Source organism: Pipistrellus kuhlii, unplaced genomic scaffold, assembly GCF_014108245.1.
Source record: "Pipistrellus kuhlii isolate mPipKuh1 unplaced genomic scaffold, mPipKuh1.p scaffold_m20_p_59, whole genome shotgun sequence".
Classification (NCBI taxonomy): Eukaryota; Metazoa; Chordata; class Mammalia; order Chiroptera; family Vespertilionidae; genus Pipistrellus; species Pipistrellus kuhlii.
The window spans coordinates 845,600-865,870 of NW_023425561.1; the positions used below are offsets into that span (position 1 = coordinate 845,600).

Below are 20,271 nucleotides of genomic sequence, written 5' to 3' on the forward strand. Positions count from 1 at the left end.
ATGCTGAAGTCACTTAACCCTTTGGTAGAGCCTCTCAGATTTTCTACAAGTCATCTCTGAAAGCAGTTTTACATTTGATCTTAGTCAAAAGGCCGAGAAGCGATTCCTCATTTACGGTGCCTTTTCCTTTTTGCTCTACTGCCTGGTCAGAGCCTCGGACATGTTCTGAAGCAACAGCCTTGGACATCCTTGCACTCACCTGGTGGGGAGGAATGCATCCATTCATCTTGATGTTAGGTAGTTTCCTTTCTCTGATTTTCTTTGTTTTTCTATGAGCTTTATCAAACCAAGGAAATTCCTTTTAAATTATCATTTGCCTAGAGCTCTTATCATAAATTAGTGAATTGTCAAACCCAACTTCAGCATCTATTAATCACCTGGTTTCCCTCATGTATTGATATGGTAAATTGTATTAGTTGACTTTCAAATATTCAATCTGTCTCACTGAGATAAACCTTATGATTAAGATGTTTATCCCTTTTGATGTAGAATCACATTGGATTTGACTTGCTAGCAATTCATTTAAAACTGTTATGTTGAGGTTCACGAAGAATAATTATCTGGTTTAGGGATCCAGCAATGTTGGCTGGCATCATAGAGGGAGTGGCAAAGTATTCTTTCCTCTTCCGTTGCCTGGGAGACGTAGTGTAGAAATTGCTATTTCCTCCTTGAATAAATGGTCCCACACATGGCGGCAGGGCCAGGGGCCAGGGGCCAGGGGCCAGGGTCAGCCAAGGCCCCTGATCTTCACAAAACCCACGGCAGGCTTAGAGCAATGAACTTTATTAACTTCCCTGTGAGAGCGTCCAGGCTAAATACTGCAACCTATTTACAGAATGCTGCCTGCGGCCACGCAGGACATCTGGGCCACGACTCCCACACACTCACACCGCATGCAGCTCCACACAGCCAGGCCACCAGGACATTCAGAGAACATATAGAACACAGGCAGACGGCACAGACTGACGAGAGGACAGACAGGCAGAGCGGCGGCTCAGAACTTCTTCAGGCTGTAGGTCAGGCCGCTGGGGGCGCGGGGGCCCTGCAGGGGCGGCGAGTTCCAGACAGCAGAGCTGGTGCGCTTGTGGTAGCGCGGCTTGCTCTTCTTGAAGATGTCCTCCAGGTCCAGCTGGGAGATGGTGCCGAAGAGCTCCAGCAGGTTCGGGGGGTGGTAGTACTGGTGCAGGATGGCCTGGCTGAGCTGGGCGCCTGCAGGGGACACAGGCAGGTCACTGCCTTGGGGATCCCCATGCCCCCACCCTACCTAGGGCCCCGTCAGCGTCTCCATGCCAGCAGGCCCCACTGCTGCCAGGCCGGCTCCTCAGAGGCCTGCCCCTCCCGCCCCCACCAACACCATCACCCTCTCCTGCATCGTCCAGCAGCCTCATCTGAACGCTGGTCCTCAGGTGCTCACAGGAGCTGGGCTGTCGTTATCCCACACCCACCTGGGAGCCCGTCCTTCATTCTCCCCACTTTACAGCGGTGAGCTGTGCCCACAGGTACCCAGCTGGTTAACTGGCAGAGCCGGGGTTTGGAGCCAAGCTCAGAACTTAAGTCTCTGATGCCGTCCGCCCTCCACTCCTGTGCGCAGCTATTTATCTCGGCAGCCAGCCTCGGGGCCCTGAGATGGGGGTGCAGACAGAGCTCTGGGAGGATCGGGGGGGAACGCTCTGCGCCAGGCCTTCAGTGTGCAAACTTCCTCCTCAGTAACCCTTCTCAGCTGGAGCTGTGATCACGCCCATCGCACAGATGTGAAGTTTAGGCTGACGAAGGCCAACGACAGTCACGTGGCTTTGCCAGTCATCTGGCTCCCTGGCTACAAGGACCGCTGCTAACGGACACCTCCCAGGTACCGTGCCCAATGCAGCCATCAGGGAGATGGCGTCAGAGCGAGCTGCCTGCTACAGCCGCCGGCCCAGCCCTGCACTCTGTGAGCGCCACTGTATGCACCGGGCTCCACGCGGCGGGCGCACACCCGGCCCAGGCCGCATCGTGCTGGCCCACATCCTGTTTCAGCGCTGGAGCCTGTGAACCGCGGTCAGTCCTCTCCATCCCCACCCTGCGGGCCTCCCTGCCTTCCCAGCGGTCTTCCCCCCGCCCTGCCCCCTCCCGGAGCTCAGGGCGCTGCTAAGCCCATCACCTCAAGAAGCCCCATCCCACCCCCCGCTGCTTAGTTAGGCCCAGGTCTCATGGCCCGTGGGCAGGACTGAAGGAGGGCCTGGAGCCAGGCGAATGTGCTCGGTGAGAACACAGGCATCCGCACCTGCTCCAGGGGGGAGCCCACGGGACAGGGTCCCATTCTTCCCTGAGCGCGTCCCCGGGGGTGCAGGCCACGAGCACCACGGCCTCCCCACGCCGCCCGGCCGAGCCGCCTCCAGGCCCGAGGCACCTGGGGACCAGGACCCAGAGCGCCGGCGCTCACCTCGGGCCCAGCAGGGGATGGGCTTCCGGGGATGCGACTCGTCATCGGTGGAGTCGTCGCTGTTGAGGTCCATCCCGTAGTTGTCCGGGTTGATCTTGGGGGGAGCCCTGTGCCCCTGTGGCGTCATCTGATAGGAGGTGCAGGCTGGAGACTGGAAAGTAAAGAAGGGGGTCGGCGCCCCTCCCCCACTCCCGCACCCCCTCCACCCAGGGGATGTCGCAGAAGTCAAAGGGCTCAGGGTCACACCACATGCACAGCCCGCCTCTTCCTGTTTCGTGTGACGGTGCAGGTGTCCCTCCAGGTCAGCGTGTCTGCACAGCGCTGGGGGCTGCCGGGGGCCCCGTGGCTGACACCTCCCGTGCTGCGCTGAAACCCTTCCCCACAGCAGCTGGGTTTGTAATGCCTCAAGTGCCAGTCACCCCAGTGCCTGCCGGCGGGTGCTGGTTAGAGAAATGCTGTACGACCAGCTGGTGCATCAAACATGAGAGACTTAAAATGCCGACAGAGATGTGCACGATGTATTATTTTAAAATGAAGGAGAAAGAAATATCAAGCTGCCAAGAGGCATGTACTGGAGTAAACACTGTGTCCTCCCCGAATCCCTGATGGACCCATCCCTCCTGTGGATGGTGTCGGGGGGGGGGGGGGGGGGGGGCTTAGGGGTGCGCTCAGGTAATGGGGGTGGAGCCCTGTGAATGGATCAGTGCCCTTCAAAAAGAGACCCCTGACCCCCCTCCCCCCTGCACTCGAGGGCACAGGGGACGACAGCGGAAGACAGTTGCCTGTGAGCCAGGGAGACGCCCCCGCACACTGACTCCGCTGGCCTCGGCCTTGGCATCCCAGCCTCAGTCAGTGCTGCTTCAGCCACCCGGTGCCACCCGGTCCCACCCGGTCCTATCCGGTCCCCACCTCGTTAAAGCAGCGGGGCCTAGGACAGGATGGACAGTCTGTTTATAATGTTTAGGCGTGTAAACATCTCTCTCCTCTGAGGTTCCTTTTACTTTCTACTCTTTTATCAAGTTTAAGTTTCTCTCTCTCTTTTTTTTTAATCTATTTTAAGATTAAGAAAGACCAGTAAGAACTCCTGGCCTCCTGCACCTCCTTCCTCAGGGGCCTTAGATCCCATCGGGCCTTGGGCTTCTCGCGGCTCCGGGCCCGGCCTCACCTGCACGTCCACGGTCGTGTTGAGGCTCTTGCTGGCTGCGGCCACCTCCCTGGCTTTCTTCTCCTGCTCCTCCTGCAGACGCTGCTGCTCCTCCTGGGAACAGCGGCCGGCAGGGGGTTAGGGGCCGCGTGCATGTCCTCTGCCCGACACAACCAACCCCACACGGCCAAGCAAGGCGGTTCCCGCCCAGGAACCTCCATGCAGGGCTCCCCAGCCGAGCTCAGCGCAGACCCCGCGCGAGCCCTGCACCCTGGCTGCCCTGTACCTTTTTCTTCTTCTCCTCCAGCTCCTTCTGCAGCCGCTCCCTCTGCAGCCGCAGGGCCTTCTCCCTCTCCTGCTGCTCCCTGAGGACCAAGCGAGGGCCTGTCAGGGCCGGGAGCTGAGCCCTGGCTCCATTCCCACCCTGCCAGGGAAGCGGGTCCACGGCGCTGGCCGTAGAAGGTGGGATGGCTAATGGGCACAGCGGCCCAGAGCCCACCGCCGTGCCTGGGCCCCACGGATCAAGAGCCATGGCCAGGGCAGGAGCACTCGGCTTTGGAGCCCACCACACCTGGCCCCGCTTCCGGCTGACTTAGCTCTAGCTTCAGCCTTATCTCTGCACACAAGGATCCCCACATCTTCCCTCCAGTCGCCCCGAGAACCAGGTGAGAAAACCTGAGTTACCTGGACGGTCCCAGCCCACAGGGCGGACCTTGGGCTCCGGGCCCGGCGTGAAGCAGGGCTGGCCGTTACTGGGCTTTGGCGCCACCTCCACTTACAGCTGTGGCTTGAGTGAGGCATTTAACCCTCTGCACCTGTCCCCCGCCCCGCCAGGAGTGGAGCTGCTGGCTCCTATGCCACCGGGCCTTCAGATGAGGATTCGCCAAGAAACACGTGTAGAGCGTGTAGCTCAGAACCACCATTACGACCATCACCCGTCACCCCCATGAAGACCGTGGCACTGGGTGGCACACATGCAATCCTAAAGCCACATCACCTGTCCCCCCCCACCCTGTCCCCGCCCAGACCCGTTTCCGACTGCCCCAGGACCAAGGCGCCTTGGTGTCAATCAAGAGGCACAGGGAGCCCTGGATGGTCGGAGGGTCATCTCGCTACACCAAGGTTTCGGGTTCGACCCAGGGTCAGGGCACACACAAGAATCAACCAATGGCCCTAGCTGGTTTGCTCAGTGGATAGTGTCGGCCTGCAGACTGAAGGGTCCCCAGTTCGGTTCTGGTCAAGGGCACATGCCTGGGTCGCAGGCTTGATCCCTAGTAGGGAGCGTGCTGGAGGCAGCGGACCAATGATTCTCATCATGTTTCTCTCTCTCCCTCTCCCTTCCTCTCTGAAATCAAGAACTAAAAAAATAAAAAGATCCAGCCACCGGAGGCATAAATCAGTGGAACCGATCTGTTTCCTCCCACAGAAAAGCAGTAACTGAGGAAGACAAGCACAGGAGCAGGCCCCTGCGCTCAGGCCCGGCTGCCGCTCCCACTCCGCTGAGGACTGGCTGTGGGTCCTGCCCCGCACAGACCTCTGCTTCCGGGAGCTCCAGCCCAGGCTCTGCCCCAGGGATATCAGGGGGGCAGTCGGAAGGGATGGGGCGGGGAGGGGGGCTGAGTTCTCATCAACACAGAGGAGGCATGTTTAGCAGGGTCTGCAGTGCACCTCAAAGAGCTCCTGCTCAAATGCCCCCGGGGTCCTCTGAGCACCCCACCCTGTCAGCTGAGGACAGAATGAACCAAGGGGCAGCACCCTAGCTGGAGGAGAGACAAGAGTCCCCAGTGAGCCCGCCCGTCACACCTTCCCTCTCCCGGAGCCACCGCCATGGGGCCCGCCTGCTGCAGGCCGCTGGGGCAGAGCCCAGGGAAGAGTCGCCCTCCGGGCAGCTGTGCTAGGGGGCCGCTCCGTCTCTCGTCCACACAGACTCACGTGGCAGGACGCCGCCTGGCCCTCAGGCCCCTCACCTCTCGGCCTGGAGCCGCTCCTGCTCCCGCTGCTCCGCCAGCCTCTTGGCCTCGGCCGCCTTGCGCAGCCGCTCCTGCTCCTGCTCCTCCTCCTCCTTCTTCTTCTTCTGCAGCAGCTCTTGGTGTCGCCGCTCTTCCTCCTCCTCCTGCGAACACACAGCGAGGTCAGGCTGCCAGGCCTGGGGAGGAGGCACTAGACGGTCAGGGCTGAGCCAGGGAGGCCCCACGCCAGGATCACAGAATCCCCGCCACCAGCCCACGAAGGCATCCTGCAGTCCCTGCTCTGGCGGACGCGGCAGACTTAGGGTTAAGGGCACAGACTGGGGCCGGGCACACCGCGGAGCCACGACCACCTTTGAAGCCTCTGGCCTTGGCTTCCTCATCTACCAAACGGGGACAAAAGCACGAACACCTGCGCCTCACGGGGTCGCTGTGTTCATGCACATCCCTAGAGCAGTGCCGGCACAGAGCACACACAGCAAGGTCAGCCAGTGTCACAATACAGACCGATGCATGCCCCCGGGGCCGTAAGATGGACAAAGCTCCGAGAAGAAGCAGGTCCCCTCGCCCAGGGAGAGCATCCCACCCCCACAGCAGCCCGACTGCGTAGATCCCGCCGCCACCGGGAAGACCCCAAGCGCAGAGGCCAGTGCCCTGTGCGGGCCACACAGCTCCCAGGGCAAGGCTGAGACATGGGTGTAGCCGCAGAGTGCCATCTCCATCGTGTGTTCATCCCATCAGACTGAAGCCAAAGAGCCTCCAGAATTAAGCCAACCAAGCGGGGTGTGCCCAGCAGCCCCCAGGGGCTCAGGCGGCGCCCCTCTGCCCCACCTCCCCCTCGGTGCCCACGCCGCCCCGCCCGCACCTGCTGCAGCCTCCGGAGCCTCCGCGCCTCCTCCTCCTGCTTCCTGCGCGCCTCCATCTCCTCCATCTTCTTGGCCGCTGCCTTCTTCTTGGCCTTCTCCTCCGCTAATCGCTCCTCCTTGGCCTGCAGAGCAGCCACACGTGCCCGTGAGAGCAGCCCCGCCCTCACCCTAGAGCGGGTCCCAGTCCGTGACAGGCACCCAGGCCCCTGCAACGCCCGGCGCCAGCCCACCCACTCGCCAAGGGCTGCAGCTTAGCCCTCCCGCCTCAGCGGGCTCGGACCAACTCCAGGTCCCTGTCGCAGAGGAGGTGCCCAGGGCGTCAAGCCCCCAACTTACGAGGGCCCAGCCCTCACCCTCGGGACACCAGAGGGCTGCGTGGGCCCCAGCAGGGAGCAGCCCTGACACCCGGCCGCCCACCAGCCCGGCTCGCACCTTCTCGGTCTTCTCATCCAGCTGAGCAAACTTCTGCTCAATCTGCTTCTTCTTCTCCTCCTTCATCAGCTCCACCCGCTCCCGGGCCTGCAGCACCTTGCGCAGGCGCTCCTCCCGCTTCCTGCGGGGACAGGGCCGTCAGGGGAGCCCAGCGCGCCTGGGCCGCCCAGCGCCGGGACCGGGCCACTTACAGCTTCACCTCCTCCAGCCGCTGCCGCTTGGCCTCCTCCACCTTCTGCCGGCGGATCTGCTCGGCCTCCTCCTTCCGCCGCAGCTGCTCCAGGCGCTGCCGCTCCTTCTCCTGGGGGCGGGGGGGGGGGGGGGGGGGCCTGTGAGGAGGACGGCCCAAAACAACCCCCAGGCCCACAGCCTCCAGCCAGACGGGCAGCAGCACCAGACTGCTTCTGAGGGCAGAGTCACCCCCAAACACCCTCCACTGCCACTCAGACTGAGGCCCTCCTTCCGTCTTCCCTCTCAGAGACCCTAAGGCCCTCGACTTAGCCCTGCCAGACTGTGGGCAGCACAAGAATTAGGTGCAGCTGGAGGGCGCTGAGGGTAACTGTTCTGGTGCATTTGAAAGGAGAGCGAGCAACAAGACTGGGAGTCTGCCTGTGCTTTGGAACCTTGTCTTGCTTTGTGTGCCTAACGAACAATCCCGGCTCTCCGTACACCTGGGGAAGCATCCTCTCAGCCAGCAGGAGGTCCAAGGAAGATCGAAATGGGAATTTGAAAATAAAAATCCCCGAGATGAATGCAGTGGGAACAGAGGGAGAAGACAGACGTCAGTAAAACATGCAGACAAATTAACAACATGCACCAATGTGAGCACAGAGAAAACATGGAGGAAAATACAGACACTGAGGCAGCCTTGAGATGGCACCAAAAGGTCTATGGCTCGTGCCCTCGTCATTTCACGACGGGAAGGGTGCAGTGCGGGGGCCGTGGGGGAAGAACGGCTCGGAAGCGCTCCAAACGGGGTAAAAGACATAAATGTACAGATTCACAAAGGTCATCCAAGCGCAAGTGGGATAAATCCAAGGAAAGCCGTGTCTCACCACATCATAACCACACAGCTGAAAACTTCACCCAGAGGGAAACACCCTTAAACACGGCCACAAAAGACATGTTACTGAGGTGCGGGGCTGGGGCAGTGGTTTGAATGACTGAAAACTTCGCATCAGAAATTATGGGTGCCAGAAGGAAGTGCAGCCACATTGGTCAAGGGCCGAAAGGCAAGGACTGGTCCCAAAATCTCCGTCTGCACTCAGTGACAACAGCCTTCAGAATGAAGTGAGGCCTGCTCAAGTGAAGGAAAACTAGACAGCCCTCGCCAGTTTGGCTCAGTGGATAGTGTGGGGAGGCCCTGAGGAGGATGCGAGTTTGGGGCCCCCCTGGCTCTCCAATGGGCCAGACCCAGAGGCCAGGAGGAGGCTGGTCCTCGGCCATCAGACCTGCCTGTCTTCTGAGGAAAGCGCCCGGGAAGCACAAACGGGGGCCTGTGACAGCTGCAGGTCACACCCCCTTTGCTGCCTCTGCCTCGGGGAGGCCCTGACACTCCTCCTCCTGGCGGCAGGGGCAGGGGCAGGGGCAGGAGCAGAGGGAGGGGCAGGGGCAGAGGGAGAGGCAGGGGCAGGGAGAGGCAGCGGGCCCAGCACCTCGGGTTCACCCCCACCTCCCTCACCGTCCCAGCTTAGCGTGTTAGTGCTCTGCGCGGGCAGTGTGCACGGCTGGTTAGAGTAAGTGCTGGGCGGAGGAGGTTAAGGGCAAGAAGAGGTTTACTTACAACGAAGCTGCACTGTGGAGGAGAGGAGACAGGGAAAAGCCGAGTTAATGCTGAGGAGATGCCTTGAAGCTGGCCAGGCTCCGGGCTCTGCCAAGGCATCTGCTCGGGCCACCCCTCACCTCTCCCAGCCCATCCCAACCAGTGACGTCCCTCACCGTCCCTCAGCGAGGCCTCCAGGCACTGGGTGTGGGGTGTGGGGTGTGGGTAGGACGGGCGCCTTCTAGGCCAATTCTGCTACTTCCCAGCCCGGGGTCACGGCACAGCACCCAGGAGTCCAGAACAGCCCCCAGCGGTGGAGGCGGCGCCCGGCCGAGGAGGCCAGCCAGCAGCCTGTGCCGGGCAGCCGCCAGCAGCGCTCGCTCGGGCCCGGGCCCCTCACCTTCGCGTCCACGCGCAGCGGGGTGTTGCGCTTGATGAAGGACTTCATGACGCTGCCGCGGGAGGCGGAGGCGGGGGTCATGAGCATCTGGTTCCGCTGCACGGTGTGCAGGAAGGTCCGGAGAGGCCGCACCGCCTGCGGACGGGCCGGGCTCAGGACTCGGGGCAGGGCACAGGCCCTGGGGAGGCCGACGCCCACTCACCTTGCTGGCCGGACAGGGCGGGGAAGGGGTCTTGCTCCGGGGGGGCTGCAGCTCCTCCTCGTCCAGCTGCTGCTCCTCGTCCAGCTCGCTCACAGCCTGCTTGTAGCTGCGCTTCCTCCTGCGTCGGGAGGCAGCAGCATCACGGCGCTGACCTGGCACCCCCTCCAGAGCCCTAGCCACACCCCAGGAAAATTCACCCCGAGAAGAAAGCCGGGACCAGCCACTGGATGCCAGGCAGCAGAGGCGGGTCTCTCTGACCCCCCTCCACGGCCCAGGCAGGGAAAGGGCAGTGGCCAGTCCGAGGTCGCACGCCAGGAGGACCAGCTCCTCCTGCACCAACCAGCCATGGCCACTCACATGGCACTGGGCACTCCTCCTGGCCAGGCCCCCAGCATCAAGCTGCCGCCTCCAGCAGTCAGAGCACCGCCCTGACCACACGCCCACCCTCCCCAAGGGGCCTGAAGGTCCGTGCCACGCTGGCCCCTCGGAACAGTGGCCCGCACCCCTTCCCAGATACCCACCTGGCGCTCTGCGGCGGCTCCCGGGGGCCCGCTGTCCGGTGGGCCGTGGCCTCTGTGGAGACAGCGATCTCAGCGAGGGAGCAGGGACGTATGGCAGGTCGGGAAGGGGCCCACGGGCACAGCCATGGCAGACCCCAGGGTGGCCCGTGGCAGAGCCTTAGCGCCGACTGGCCTGGGCAGAGCTGTGGACACCCAGAGCCAGCACAGCATCCCCAGCCCACAGACCGCTCACCCCCAGCTGGGCCTCTGTGAGAACTCAGGACAAACCAGCGGCCACCTCTGCCGGCTGAGCTGGGCTCTCCCAGCCCCACTGACGAGCTTCCAGTCCCCTCCTCCTGGCCCCAGCCGGAGCCCACGGGACAGAGGGAGGCGGGGCTCCCTGCAGGGTCCGCTCCGGAGCGGGTGGTACATGTTGTTTCACGCCACCTCTCCCCGCCCTGCGTTCCAAAGGGCCCTCGCAGCCCCGGGGAGCTGTGGAGCTGGCATGGCCATGGCCCTGACCCGCGTCACTGGGGAAGCCGAGTTCAAGGCCCCGCAACTACTGTGCTCTCTCCCACCAGGGAGGCGGGAGCTGCACCCAGCACCTATGGCGGAGCCCATGGAGCTCCCCACTTTGCAGACAGGGACCCACAAAGGTGGGAGGTGAGCCAGTGGCAAGGACAAAACAAGACCCAGCAACCAGCTCCTCCTGCACCAGCCAGCCATGGCCCCTCACCGGCACCAGGCAGCAGCTGCAGCAAGAGGGCGGGAGACGGGTCTCCTGTACCTTCAGCGTCCCTCCCCCCGAGGGCAGGGCAGGCCGAGGCCCCAGCCCGCCTGCTGCTGGTCCATGCACACGGCAGGTCAGGCAGACTCACCGCGCTGTCCCACGGGGGGCGTGTCCTGGCCACCGGCCGCAGGCGGCGAGCCGGGCGTGCTAGCGACAATCTTGGGGACCTGAGGGAAGAGCCAAGACTTCAGGGGTTGCAACCAAGGCAGCAGCAGTTTATCCGAGCAAACCCCTGAACCTGCCCTTTTCTCTGACATCACAGTGAGCCAGAGCAGCCCAGCCAGGGCTCAGTGCGCCCCTAGGTCCCCCCCCGCCCCCCCGTGGTCTGAGCCCTTCCTGTTTCACTGTCCCCAGCTTCAATCCACGTCCTCTAAAACCAAAGTCAGCCCCAGGTGGTTTGGTGTGGTGATTGAGTGTCGGCCTGTGAGCTGAAGGGATCCAGTTTTGATACAGTCACAGGCAGTACCTCGGTTGCAGGCTAGATCCCAACTAGATCCCGCCTCTGGTTGGGGTGCGAGGGGAGCAATCTATCATGGTATGTCTCTCAGATCCACGTTTCTCTCTCTGTGACTCTCCCCCTCCCTCCCACTCGCTCTAAAAATCAATGGAAAAATATCCTTGGGTGAAGATTAACCAAAAAGTAAGTAAATTATGTGTGTCTGTGTGTGTGTATTAAGATAAATAAGTAAAATTTTTAAATAAGACTGTAGCTCTGCTGGTGTGGCTCAGCAGACAGACAAGGGTCATGGGTTTGATTCCCAGTTCAGGGCACATACCTGGGTTGCAGGTTCAATCCCCAGTCCCATCCAGGATGTATGTGGGAGGCAACCAATCAATGTGTATCTCTCATATGGATATTTCTCTCTTTCTTCCCCCATTCCTTTCCACTCTTAAAAAAAAAAATCAATGGGTAAAAGATAGTCAGTGAAGATGAAAACACACACAATAGGACTTTAGGGTTCCGCACTGGGACGCACAGCACAGAGCACACGCCCACGTCCCTGGAGCCCCCTGCCCTGGCCTGTCCGCCTCACCTCGGGCTCAGCCTCCAGCTCCGGCTCCGCCTCCTTGCTGGGGTCCTCCTCCGAGCTGAAAGCGGAGCAGGAGATACTGTGATGCCCGCCAGCCCAAATCCTGCCCACAGGAGCTCCGCCTCCAACCCCAGGGTAAACCCAGAAGCCATGTCTCTTTTGAGGCCTCTCCGTTCACACGGGGCCAGCTAAGCTCTGCAGTCACCCGTGTCCCCATCCCAAGCACCGGCCCTGCTGCAAAGCAAGGTGGGGCCTTGTGTTAGTGCCGGCAGGATGCAGCGCCGCCCAAAGCAGGGCTGGGTGTGACCCTGGAGCAGCCCAGCCGGGTCCTCCCGCCCCGACCGGCAGGCGGCTCCACTGGCTACAATGGCTGGTCCACAGGCCTTGGGATCTGACAACGTCCGGCGCCCACATCCCAGGAGGAGGCGCGGAGGGGCCAGGCCAGGCCAGGGCTGACAAGCAGTACTGGCGGCAATGTAAGAAGACTTGGCCCCGCACCCCTCCTTCCTGGTCAGACTAGGGCAGGGCTGGGCTGCAGTGGGCAGTGCCCAGGAGGAAGGGTCGGGCACAGGAAATGCTTCCAGTCCTAAGCACACCAGGACAACCTGGCCCCAGCGTGTCCTGCCCAGACCTGGGAGGCCCCCAAACCCGGGAACTGGACTCACCTGACTTTTTGGGGCACCTCAACATTTAGGAGTCTCTCCAGGTAACTGTGACCTGAGGGGAAACAAAGGAACAAAGCTGACCTCAGAAACCAGCCAAGTGCCACCTGGATGGTCGCTCAGTGGTTAGAGCGCCAGAGCTTGGGCCTTCTCCCTCTGGACCCTCTTTTCTTTCCACAAATGCAAATCAAATGGCAGGGCCGAGGGGGGGGGGGAGGGCGGCAGGAACGGCTGAAGCGCTGGGGACCTGGGTTCAGATCCAGAAACAGAACAGGCTCTGGGGCCTCGGCCAGGGTCAGGTTCCGGCCTGAGGCAGGCCCACCCGGGCCTTTCTCAAGACCCAGCACAGACAGGGTCAGACCACACGCCTGCATGCGCCCCAGGTTAGGTATCCCCGAGACCTGTGGCCCAGACCTGCTGGCCGCAGCCTCACCCCGGGCTCTCCGGGAGGCTCCCCAGCAAGTGGCTGACAGACTCAGTGACCTCGTTAAGCCTCAGTTTCCTCCTCTGTGAAATGGGGAAATACCAGCAGGTAACAGAGCTACTGGAGGACCAAATGAGGTAGCCTTGAGTTTTATAAATCTTAAAGTGTCAGGTAGGTGCTGACTCTGATCTTAATCCATATTCACCTAAAACCCGGCCGTCCTGTCCACCAACCCAACTCCCTCTCCGTCCTCTGTGACCCTGTAGCAGTCTCCTCCTGGTCCCCCTGCCCCCCTGCCTCCCTGCCTCCCTGCCTCCCTCCCTCCCTCCCCTTGGACACTCTTAATAAAGTGCCAGGAACCTCCCAACAGCCATCAAGGGCCCCAGCCTGGCATTAGTGGGGTCAGCCCCAGCCGGTGGGCATGGGAGTCCCAGCGCCCCATCCCTTGCCATTTCGTGCCTCAGAGTCCGCCTTCGAGCTGGCCGCTCCGCCAGGGACCCCTTCCCCACATCTGGCCACCGGCAGGCCACCTCCTCCGGGCAGGCGGCCTGACTCAGAGCTGCCTGTCCGCCTCCGAGCTCCCACGGGACCATGTCCTCTGAGCTGGGAGCCACTGAGGACAGAAACTGTGAAAGCCACAGCCCCCTGTACACGCAAACACTGTCCTCCGCGCCCTGCGGGGTTAAGGAAAGGAACCCCGACCTTTCAGCAGATCATCATCCCCCAGCTGACAGGTGAGGAGGTTCCTGGAACCTGCCAGGGTCGAGGGGGGGTAAAGGGATGAGCTGGTCCTCACACCCAGCTGCTGTCCCCAGGATGAGGCGGCAGGGTGACTGCTCACTCCCTTCACCCCAGCATCTTCAGGCCCAACCGTTTCCCTCACAGCCCAGCCCACAGACGTGGTGCTGAGCAGCTGCGGAGAGCGGGGCACACTGGCCCCGGGGAGTCTCGGAATGGCGTTAACTACAGGCTCGGCGGTCCACCTCCCTGGCCTCAGTTTCTTCATTTGTAAACCCAGAGGGTTGGCGAGACCTGCACCGTCCAACACAGTCAACACCAGCGAAGTGCGGCCCCGTACACCTCAATAAAGTAGAACATAACGGCAAAGCCCGGTTCCGCAATCACACACTGGTTTGTGGCTGGCGGGTACGGGACACTGACACCCCCAAAGAGTTCTATGGACAGCTCCTCGCTGGATGATTAGATGGGGGCCCCCAGGACCCCCGCACCCCACCCTCTACTGAGCCCCCAACTCACAGATGATGCGGGCAGAGGCGGCCGGCTCTTGGGTGGCATTCTGGGCGAGCCTGTTTGACCTGCGGACGGGGCTCCTTGGCTTGTCCACCAGGCAGTACTTCTGGGCCAGAGAGTTCTGGGGGCCCGGGGAGGACGGGGCGACGAGGCTGCGCCGCACTGACCGCCGGTCCACACGGGCGTCCTTGGGGGTGGACACGTTATCCGGCAGGATGGGCGCCAGCACCCGCCCCTGCCACGGGGAGGCTGGCGAGGTCCGTGCAATCCTGAGCTTGGAGGCAGACCGGCCCGCGTTGACCCCTCGGCCCTTGGGGTCCTGGGGTGTAGCCATCAGAGAGCTCACGGCAACTGACTCCAGCCTCCCGGCCTCTGACTTCTGGGGTGTCGATTCCTCGTCTGAGATGGAGCTGCTGTGGGAGGCCGGGGCTGGGGACGGAGCCCGGGCAGAAACGAGCTGGCTGACGTGCTGCTCCGCTTTGTGGCGCTCGCCAGGGCCTATCTCCACCCTGGGCACGATCTTGGACGTCCTGGTCAGCAGGGTGGGAGACCCGTGGGTGGGAGACCCGTGGGTGGGCGAAGCAGAAGCCACGATGGCCGCCGCCGCGGCTGCCGCTGCCGCCCGAGTCACCCGCCGCACGACGGCGCCATTCTCCCCGGCCGCCGTGGCCAGCCGCTCCCCCTTGTCCCCGCTGCTCGCAGACTTCCTGCGGGACAACCTGCCAAAGCCACAGAGCGGAGGCTGAGGACCCAGCAGGCAGGAGGCACCGGTTCGAGCGGGGGCACCGGTCTCAGGGGAACACAGATGAAGGGCTGGGAGGCAGAAGGCAGGCTCTGGCCCGGCTCTGCCCGTTGCCAGGAGACGCCGGCCGCCCGCTGAGCCTCCTTTTCCCGGCCTGGGAGCTGGGGACAGGCCAGGCCCCTGCACTCCGGGAAGATCAGTCACAGGGACCCTGCTGCAGGCTTTCCTCGTGTTATCACTTAACCCCCGGCCCTGAGAGGCAGGGGCCGTTCTCACTTCAGATTTGGGGAAACTGAGGCTCAGAGAGTGGGAATTAACAAAAGGACAGAGAGCTTCCCAGGGGCAGAGCTGGGGTGTGTGCCCAGGACCTCCCGCCCCAAGAACAGCCTCCTTTGCCGGTCGTCTGGGTGCAGCCATCAGAGGGCCCACCGTCATTTCCATGGTAACCCCACGAGCAGGGCACAGGGGCTGAGCAACAGGCCCCCCCCCGCCACAACTGGTGGCTCTCGCCCAAACAGAAACTTGGATTCTGTCTTTTCCCACCTCTGGAAACCCTTCCCATCCTCCACGGCCCAGATCAGAATCCCCGACCCCAACACAGACACACACGCTTGGACTCCACGGTCTTTGGTCAGGCCATTTCCGGGATGACTCACCCCTCTGCCCAGCGCCCACTACACTCCTGTGGGCACCAGGTCTCCAGACTCCGACTGCCCAGCTGACACCCCCCCCCCCCAACACCGGCTACAGGCAGCCCCCGCCCCTCCTACCTTTTCCGGACGGGGTCTCTGTTTTCATCCTGAACATATGAAATCCGTTTCTTTTTCCGTCGGTTCTTCTGAGAAGGCGTTTTGGGCATCAGCTCAGGCTCTTTGCTGAATTCTCTGTTTGGTAAAAGAGTGATGTTCGTGGCTGCCTGGACCCCTGGCCTCCTCCGCTCCCCAGCCCCGCCCCTACCCATTTCCTAGCAGTGACAGGTCAAGTTGGGGTTACCAGCACCAAGGGAGACCTCCAAGGCCACCAAGGCATGTGCCAAGTCCACAGCCGGGCACTTGGGGCTTCCCCCAGGGAAGCAGCAGGAGAGCACGGTGGCCAGGGAGCACGCGCAGCACCATCCTCTGAGGCCCAGCCCACACTCTCCCATCTCCCCATTGCACTGGCTCGGGCCGCAGCACATGGGCACTGGGGAGAGACCCTGGCAGCCTGTCTGTCCTGCCTGTCCAGGCAGGAAATGGGCAGCTATGTCCCCAGAGCCGTAGCAGCCAGAGCTGGCGCCTCCTGCCGGCCCGGCCGGCACTCACCTGGTGAACATGCGCATGGCCTCCTCCTCGATCTCCTCGAGCCACACCAAGTGCTTGTTGTCCACGTTGCACACGAACTCCAGGAGCTTCTGGTCACACAGCTCCAGCAGGTGGACGGGCCCGGGGGCGGTCGTCCCCATGGCTGCTGTCTGGGAAAGCAAAGACAAAGGCTCAGGGTCAGGGCAGGGCTCAGGGCAGGAGCTGGAACCTCCTCCAGGGAGAGCCTGCCAGGCCACAGCTCCGTCCCCGCCACCACAAGACACCAAGGGCCTGAACCAGAGCTGTGGGATCCAAATGCCAACCCCCTGGCCTCCTCTCTGCAGGAAGGGCCCGTCCTCACACTCTCCCACCGCCTTCCCTCTGCCCACCACCGCCCACCGCCCACCACCCACCGCACACCGCCCCCCCACCGCACACTGCCCCCCCCATCCACCGCACACGACCCCCCACTGCACACCACCCCCACCCACACCGTCCCCACCGCACACTGCCCCCCCCACCACCACACATGGCCCCCCACCGCACACCGCCCCCCCATCCACCACACAGCCCCCCACTGCACACCACCCCCACCCACACCGCCCCCCACCGCACACCGCCCCCCCCATCCACCGCACACAGCCCCCCCACCCCACACCGCCCCACAAGTGCACGCTTCCCACCAATTCCAGTGTCCACAGCCTAAGGTGGCCTTTCTGGGCTCACAGTGAGTCACCCAGTGCCGCCCTGGCTCAGGGAGAAGCTGCGCCGCACAGGACCTGCCCAAACACAGCTGGCTCCTCTCCTGCCACACACACACACACATACACACAAACACACACACACACCCATGGCAGAGCGGGGCTTCCACACGGCTTCCCTGGGCCACTCACGAGCTGACCGCAGGCCTCAGGCCAAAGAGCATGGAGCCAACCGCCTCTTCCAGGCCGGGCCCGGGGGGGGGGGGGGGGGGGGGCAGAGGCTGCTTTTCCTGCCCACCCCAGAGAGGCCCCCCGCCTCTCTCCTGGAGCTGAGATGCCCTCGATGTGGGTACAGAGCAGGAGGGAAGCGGAGCAGCAATGCTCCTTGGTAAGAAAGCTCGTGGTGAGAATACACTCCCCCGTTTTCTTATCTTAAAAACAAGCGGCTCAGGAGGGAAACCCGAATGTGGTGGAGGCAAACGCCTGCACTCAGCACCTCCCACGTAGGTATCAAAATTACACCTCAAATTCAGGTGTCTTCCCATTCCCCAGAACCACCTGGACGCTGCTGAATGGAAGTCCTACAACTAGAGAAGTAAAGAAGAAAGCAGGCTGAGACAGGTAGGAGGGGCAGAGGCGAGAACCACTGGTTCAGCGCCCACATGGGCTGCAGAGGCGCCATGAGGAGCCAGGGTCCCAGCCCCACACCAGACCCTCCACCCAGGGTCCCAGAGCTGGGAAATAAGTCCCCATAGCTTCGGGCCACAAGAATCAGCAGGGTTTGGGGGGAGACACACAGAGGCTGCCGGAGACCCAGGTGTCCCTCTTAAAGGGCCAAGCATGAACTTACTCGGACTCACTGCCTTTGAGCTCCAGCACCAGACGTTGGGGGACCCAGACACATATGGGGAGGCCTCTCTGGCATCAGGGGAGGAACTTGGGACAGCTTTCTACCAGACGGAGGTGCTCACAGGGGTCATGTTCCTATGCTGGGACCATCTCATTGCAGGACTGACGAGCAGCCGTATCTGAGTCCTCATCAACACTGTTTGCTCCACCAAGGTGATTCCCTGAGACCTCGCCCCATCCAATTTACAGCTGCTCCCCTTTCCCCCCACCCCCACCCCAAGCTCTTTGCAGCAGCTATTCCATATGAAAGGCCTGTCCTGGCTCAGGTTTCAGACTTAGCTAAAATCTCTCAAACAAGCTGCAGCAGGTGTCAGCAGGCCCCAAACCTGTCAATAAAGGGCCCAAGATCCAGCACCAGCAGCAGCCTGCCTTGCTTTACAGCTGAGTCTCACCTGGGTACCTCCAGGCCCAATACAAACAGGAGGAAGCTGCAGGCCTCTCTGGAGGCCGCAGAGCCAATGCACTGGGTGGGCAGCTTCAGACCACAGCGATTACAACTCCACATGTCCACAAGCAACACACTCACGGGGCAGACTCATTGAGCACCAAAGCCCCATTGAAGCAAGCCCTGCTCCCCAGGGGTGTCTCCCGCAAAGCAGCTCTCCTACTGTAGTCACAGCTGGTCCTCACAGCCATGGCCTTGGAGGTCAACTCCTCCCAGGGAGGCCAACAGCAACCAAAGCTCACCTACAACACTGTGCACCCAAGCAACACAGGGGGCGGGGCACACGTAGAGCACCCACCTCGGATGACTGGGAGGCTGAGCCACTGGGTCCTATAGGACACCCACTACCCCCGGCCACTCTACCAAGTCCAGCAGACCTCACAGCTCTGCCTAATACACAGAAGCAAACACAGGGAAGCAGCCAAAGGTGGAGACAAAGAAACATGTCACAAGTGAAAGAAATGCAAGCGAGCAAACTACTGGATACAGATTTCAAAACCAGGGTTATGATAGCCATTCCTCGAGGATCCTCATGAGACCTTCTGGGGACTAGGGCTTTCCACAGGGAAGCTTGTGCTTAGCAGAGCTCAGCTTTAAAGGGGCCACAAGTTAGGTCAAAGGTGAGCCTGAGGAAGGAGGAATCGGCGCACCGAGAAAGAGGCTCCTGGGAGCAGCAGCAAACATGTCCTGCTCAGCCCCTGTCAGCCCCGTGCCAGCCCAGAGCGCCCCACCGCCCCTCCCGCATCCTTCCCTCACACCACACAGCGGGCGGGGGAGGGGGGGCACCGCCATCCTCCTTTGCTGATGCCTGTTCTTTGAGGATGCAAGAAGTTAGGGAGCTGCTCCCATTTACCGAGTCCTATCCCATGCCCAAGTCAGGCATCATCTAATTCTCACCCCGGGTGCAGATGAGGTAACTGAGGCAAAGAGAAATTAACTTGGCCATTCCGGGGCCTGGATTTAAACTGTGTTCTTAAACCACAAGCTACGCCACCTACTCCATGCAAACTCTGACAGGCTGGCATCACGTTTTGGCCTCGGGCAAACCGCCGGCCTCCCCCCACCCCCCACCCCTCCAAGGCCTGGATGGAAGTGAACCTCTGACAGCGAGCCTGCCTGGGGAGTGGCAGGGGCGGCCCTGGCATCCGGAAAGGTGCTCAGAGGGAAGGGGAGGGGTTGCCCGAAAGGCCAGCTGCACAGACATGCCATCTGGCATAATCCCATCCCGCAACCTGCAACCTGGGCAGTGAGCGTTACCTCCGCACACAAGTCAGCAAACGGCCTCCCAGACACGCAGCCGGGTGTGGGCACCCGGAGGGGTCGGGTTATGTTCTCAGGACCTGTGACCTAGGTGGAAGGTCGGGGCATCTCCGGCCCCAGGCTAAGGAAAGTCACCTCGCCACCTGAAAGAGGTGACCCATTCCCAGGCCAAAAAGCGGACAGGGCCCCCCACCCCTACCCCTCGGGAGTTGGCGGGAGGAGTAACATTGCTAACCACCACCCCGTTGGACACATTCTTGCACCCGTTAGGGTCTGCTGGGGCTCTCGCCCCACCTCCACCGCCGGCGACTGTCCTGTTATTCTCATTGTGAGTCTCGGGATGAACGGCCTTGGCACCCAGTGGACCGCCTACCCCAAGCCCCCACGCCCCCACCTGCACCCTGCCCTCTAACTGGTCGTTACAGGGACATAAATACCCCGCTCCCCCGACTCGGCCCCGCTGATGCCATTCTGGTCTCAGCCCTTCTGCTAGCAGATGTAACAATAAATGTATAATCCGTTTTCTCTCTTGGCCTCCGGCATTCCTCCTTCAGCGACCCTAACACACACACACTCCCCCCGCCCTCCCCCCATGGCCGCCCGCGCACACTCACTCGGTTGAACCGCGTCTCCTAAGTGCTGCTCAATCCAAGTCCAGCGACCTCCCTAGACGAGGCCTCGGACCGCCCAGGACCTCCGCTCCCGAGCTCGGAGACTCGCGGCTCCGGGGAAGCAATGGGCCGCGCAGGGCGGGCGAAATCTAGGATTTTCAAAACTGACGGCTCCACCAATCCCCGGCCAATTTACCTGCGCGGCTGCGAAACTATAAGCCAATCGGGTGAAAGAAAGCGTCAGCCAGGCCATCTATTGGTTACTTGGGTTGGCAGTCTGCGGGACTAGGAGGCGGGGAAAGGAAGCGTTGAACTTTAACTTGCTTAACTTCCGGGAGCGGAAGCCGCAGAGGAAGTCGTTCGGCGGTTGGGGTATGCGCGCGCAGGACTCCGCACGCCGGAACTACAAGCCCCAGCATGCACTGCGAAGGACCGCGGGGCGTGGGAGGCGGATCAGAAGGGACCTCTCT

General features: G+C 61.9%; 1 protein-coding gene across 4 annotated transcripts; it reads right to left on the reverse strand.

Moving 5' to 3' along the window:
* Positions 1 to 771: 771 nt before the first annotated feature.
* LOC118707224 (inner centromere protein) lies at positions 772 to 19,964 on the reverse strand. Of its 4 annotated transcripts, none has more exons than XM_036417248.2 (19): positions 19,805 to 19,964; positions 15,897 to 16,045; positions 15,366 to 15,479; positions 13,860 to 14,572; positions 12,182 to 12,233; positions 11,520 to 11,574; positions 10,574 to 10,652; positions 9,717 to 9,768; positions 9,196 to 9,313; positions 8,994 to 9,128; positions 8,615 to 8,626; positions 7,023 to 7,132; positions 6,832 to 6,952; positions 6,399 to 6,521; positions 5,534 to 5,676; positions 3,853 to 3,931; positions 3,588 to 3,680; positions 2,423 to 2,573; positions 772 to 1,209 (listed from the first exon to the last, which is right to left on the reverse strand). In XM_036417248.2, the coding sequence occupies exons 2-19, from the start codon at positions 16,034 to 16,036 to the stop codon at positions 995 to 997; spliced, it is 2,505 nt and encodes an 834-aa protein (XP_036273141.1). In that variant the 5' UTR covers positions 16,037 to 16,045; positions 19,805 to 19,964; the 3' UTR covers positions 772 to 994. The 4 variants fall into 4 exon arrangements, with proteins under 4 accessions (XP_036273141.1, XP_045430060.1, XP_036273142.1 ...); XM_045574104.1 differs by having other exon boundaries at positions 5,534 to 5,679; XM_036417249.2 differs by lacking the exon at positions 8,615 to 8,626.
* Between the last annotated feature and the right edge of the window lie 307 nt (positions 19,965 to 20,271).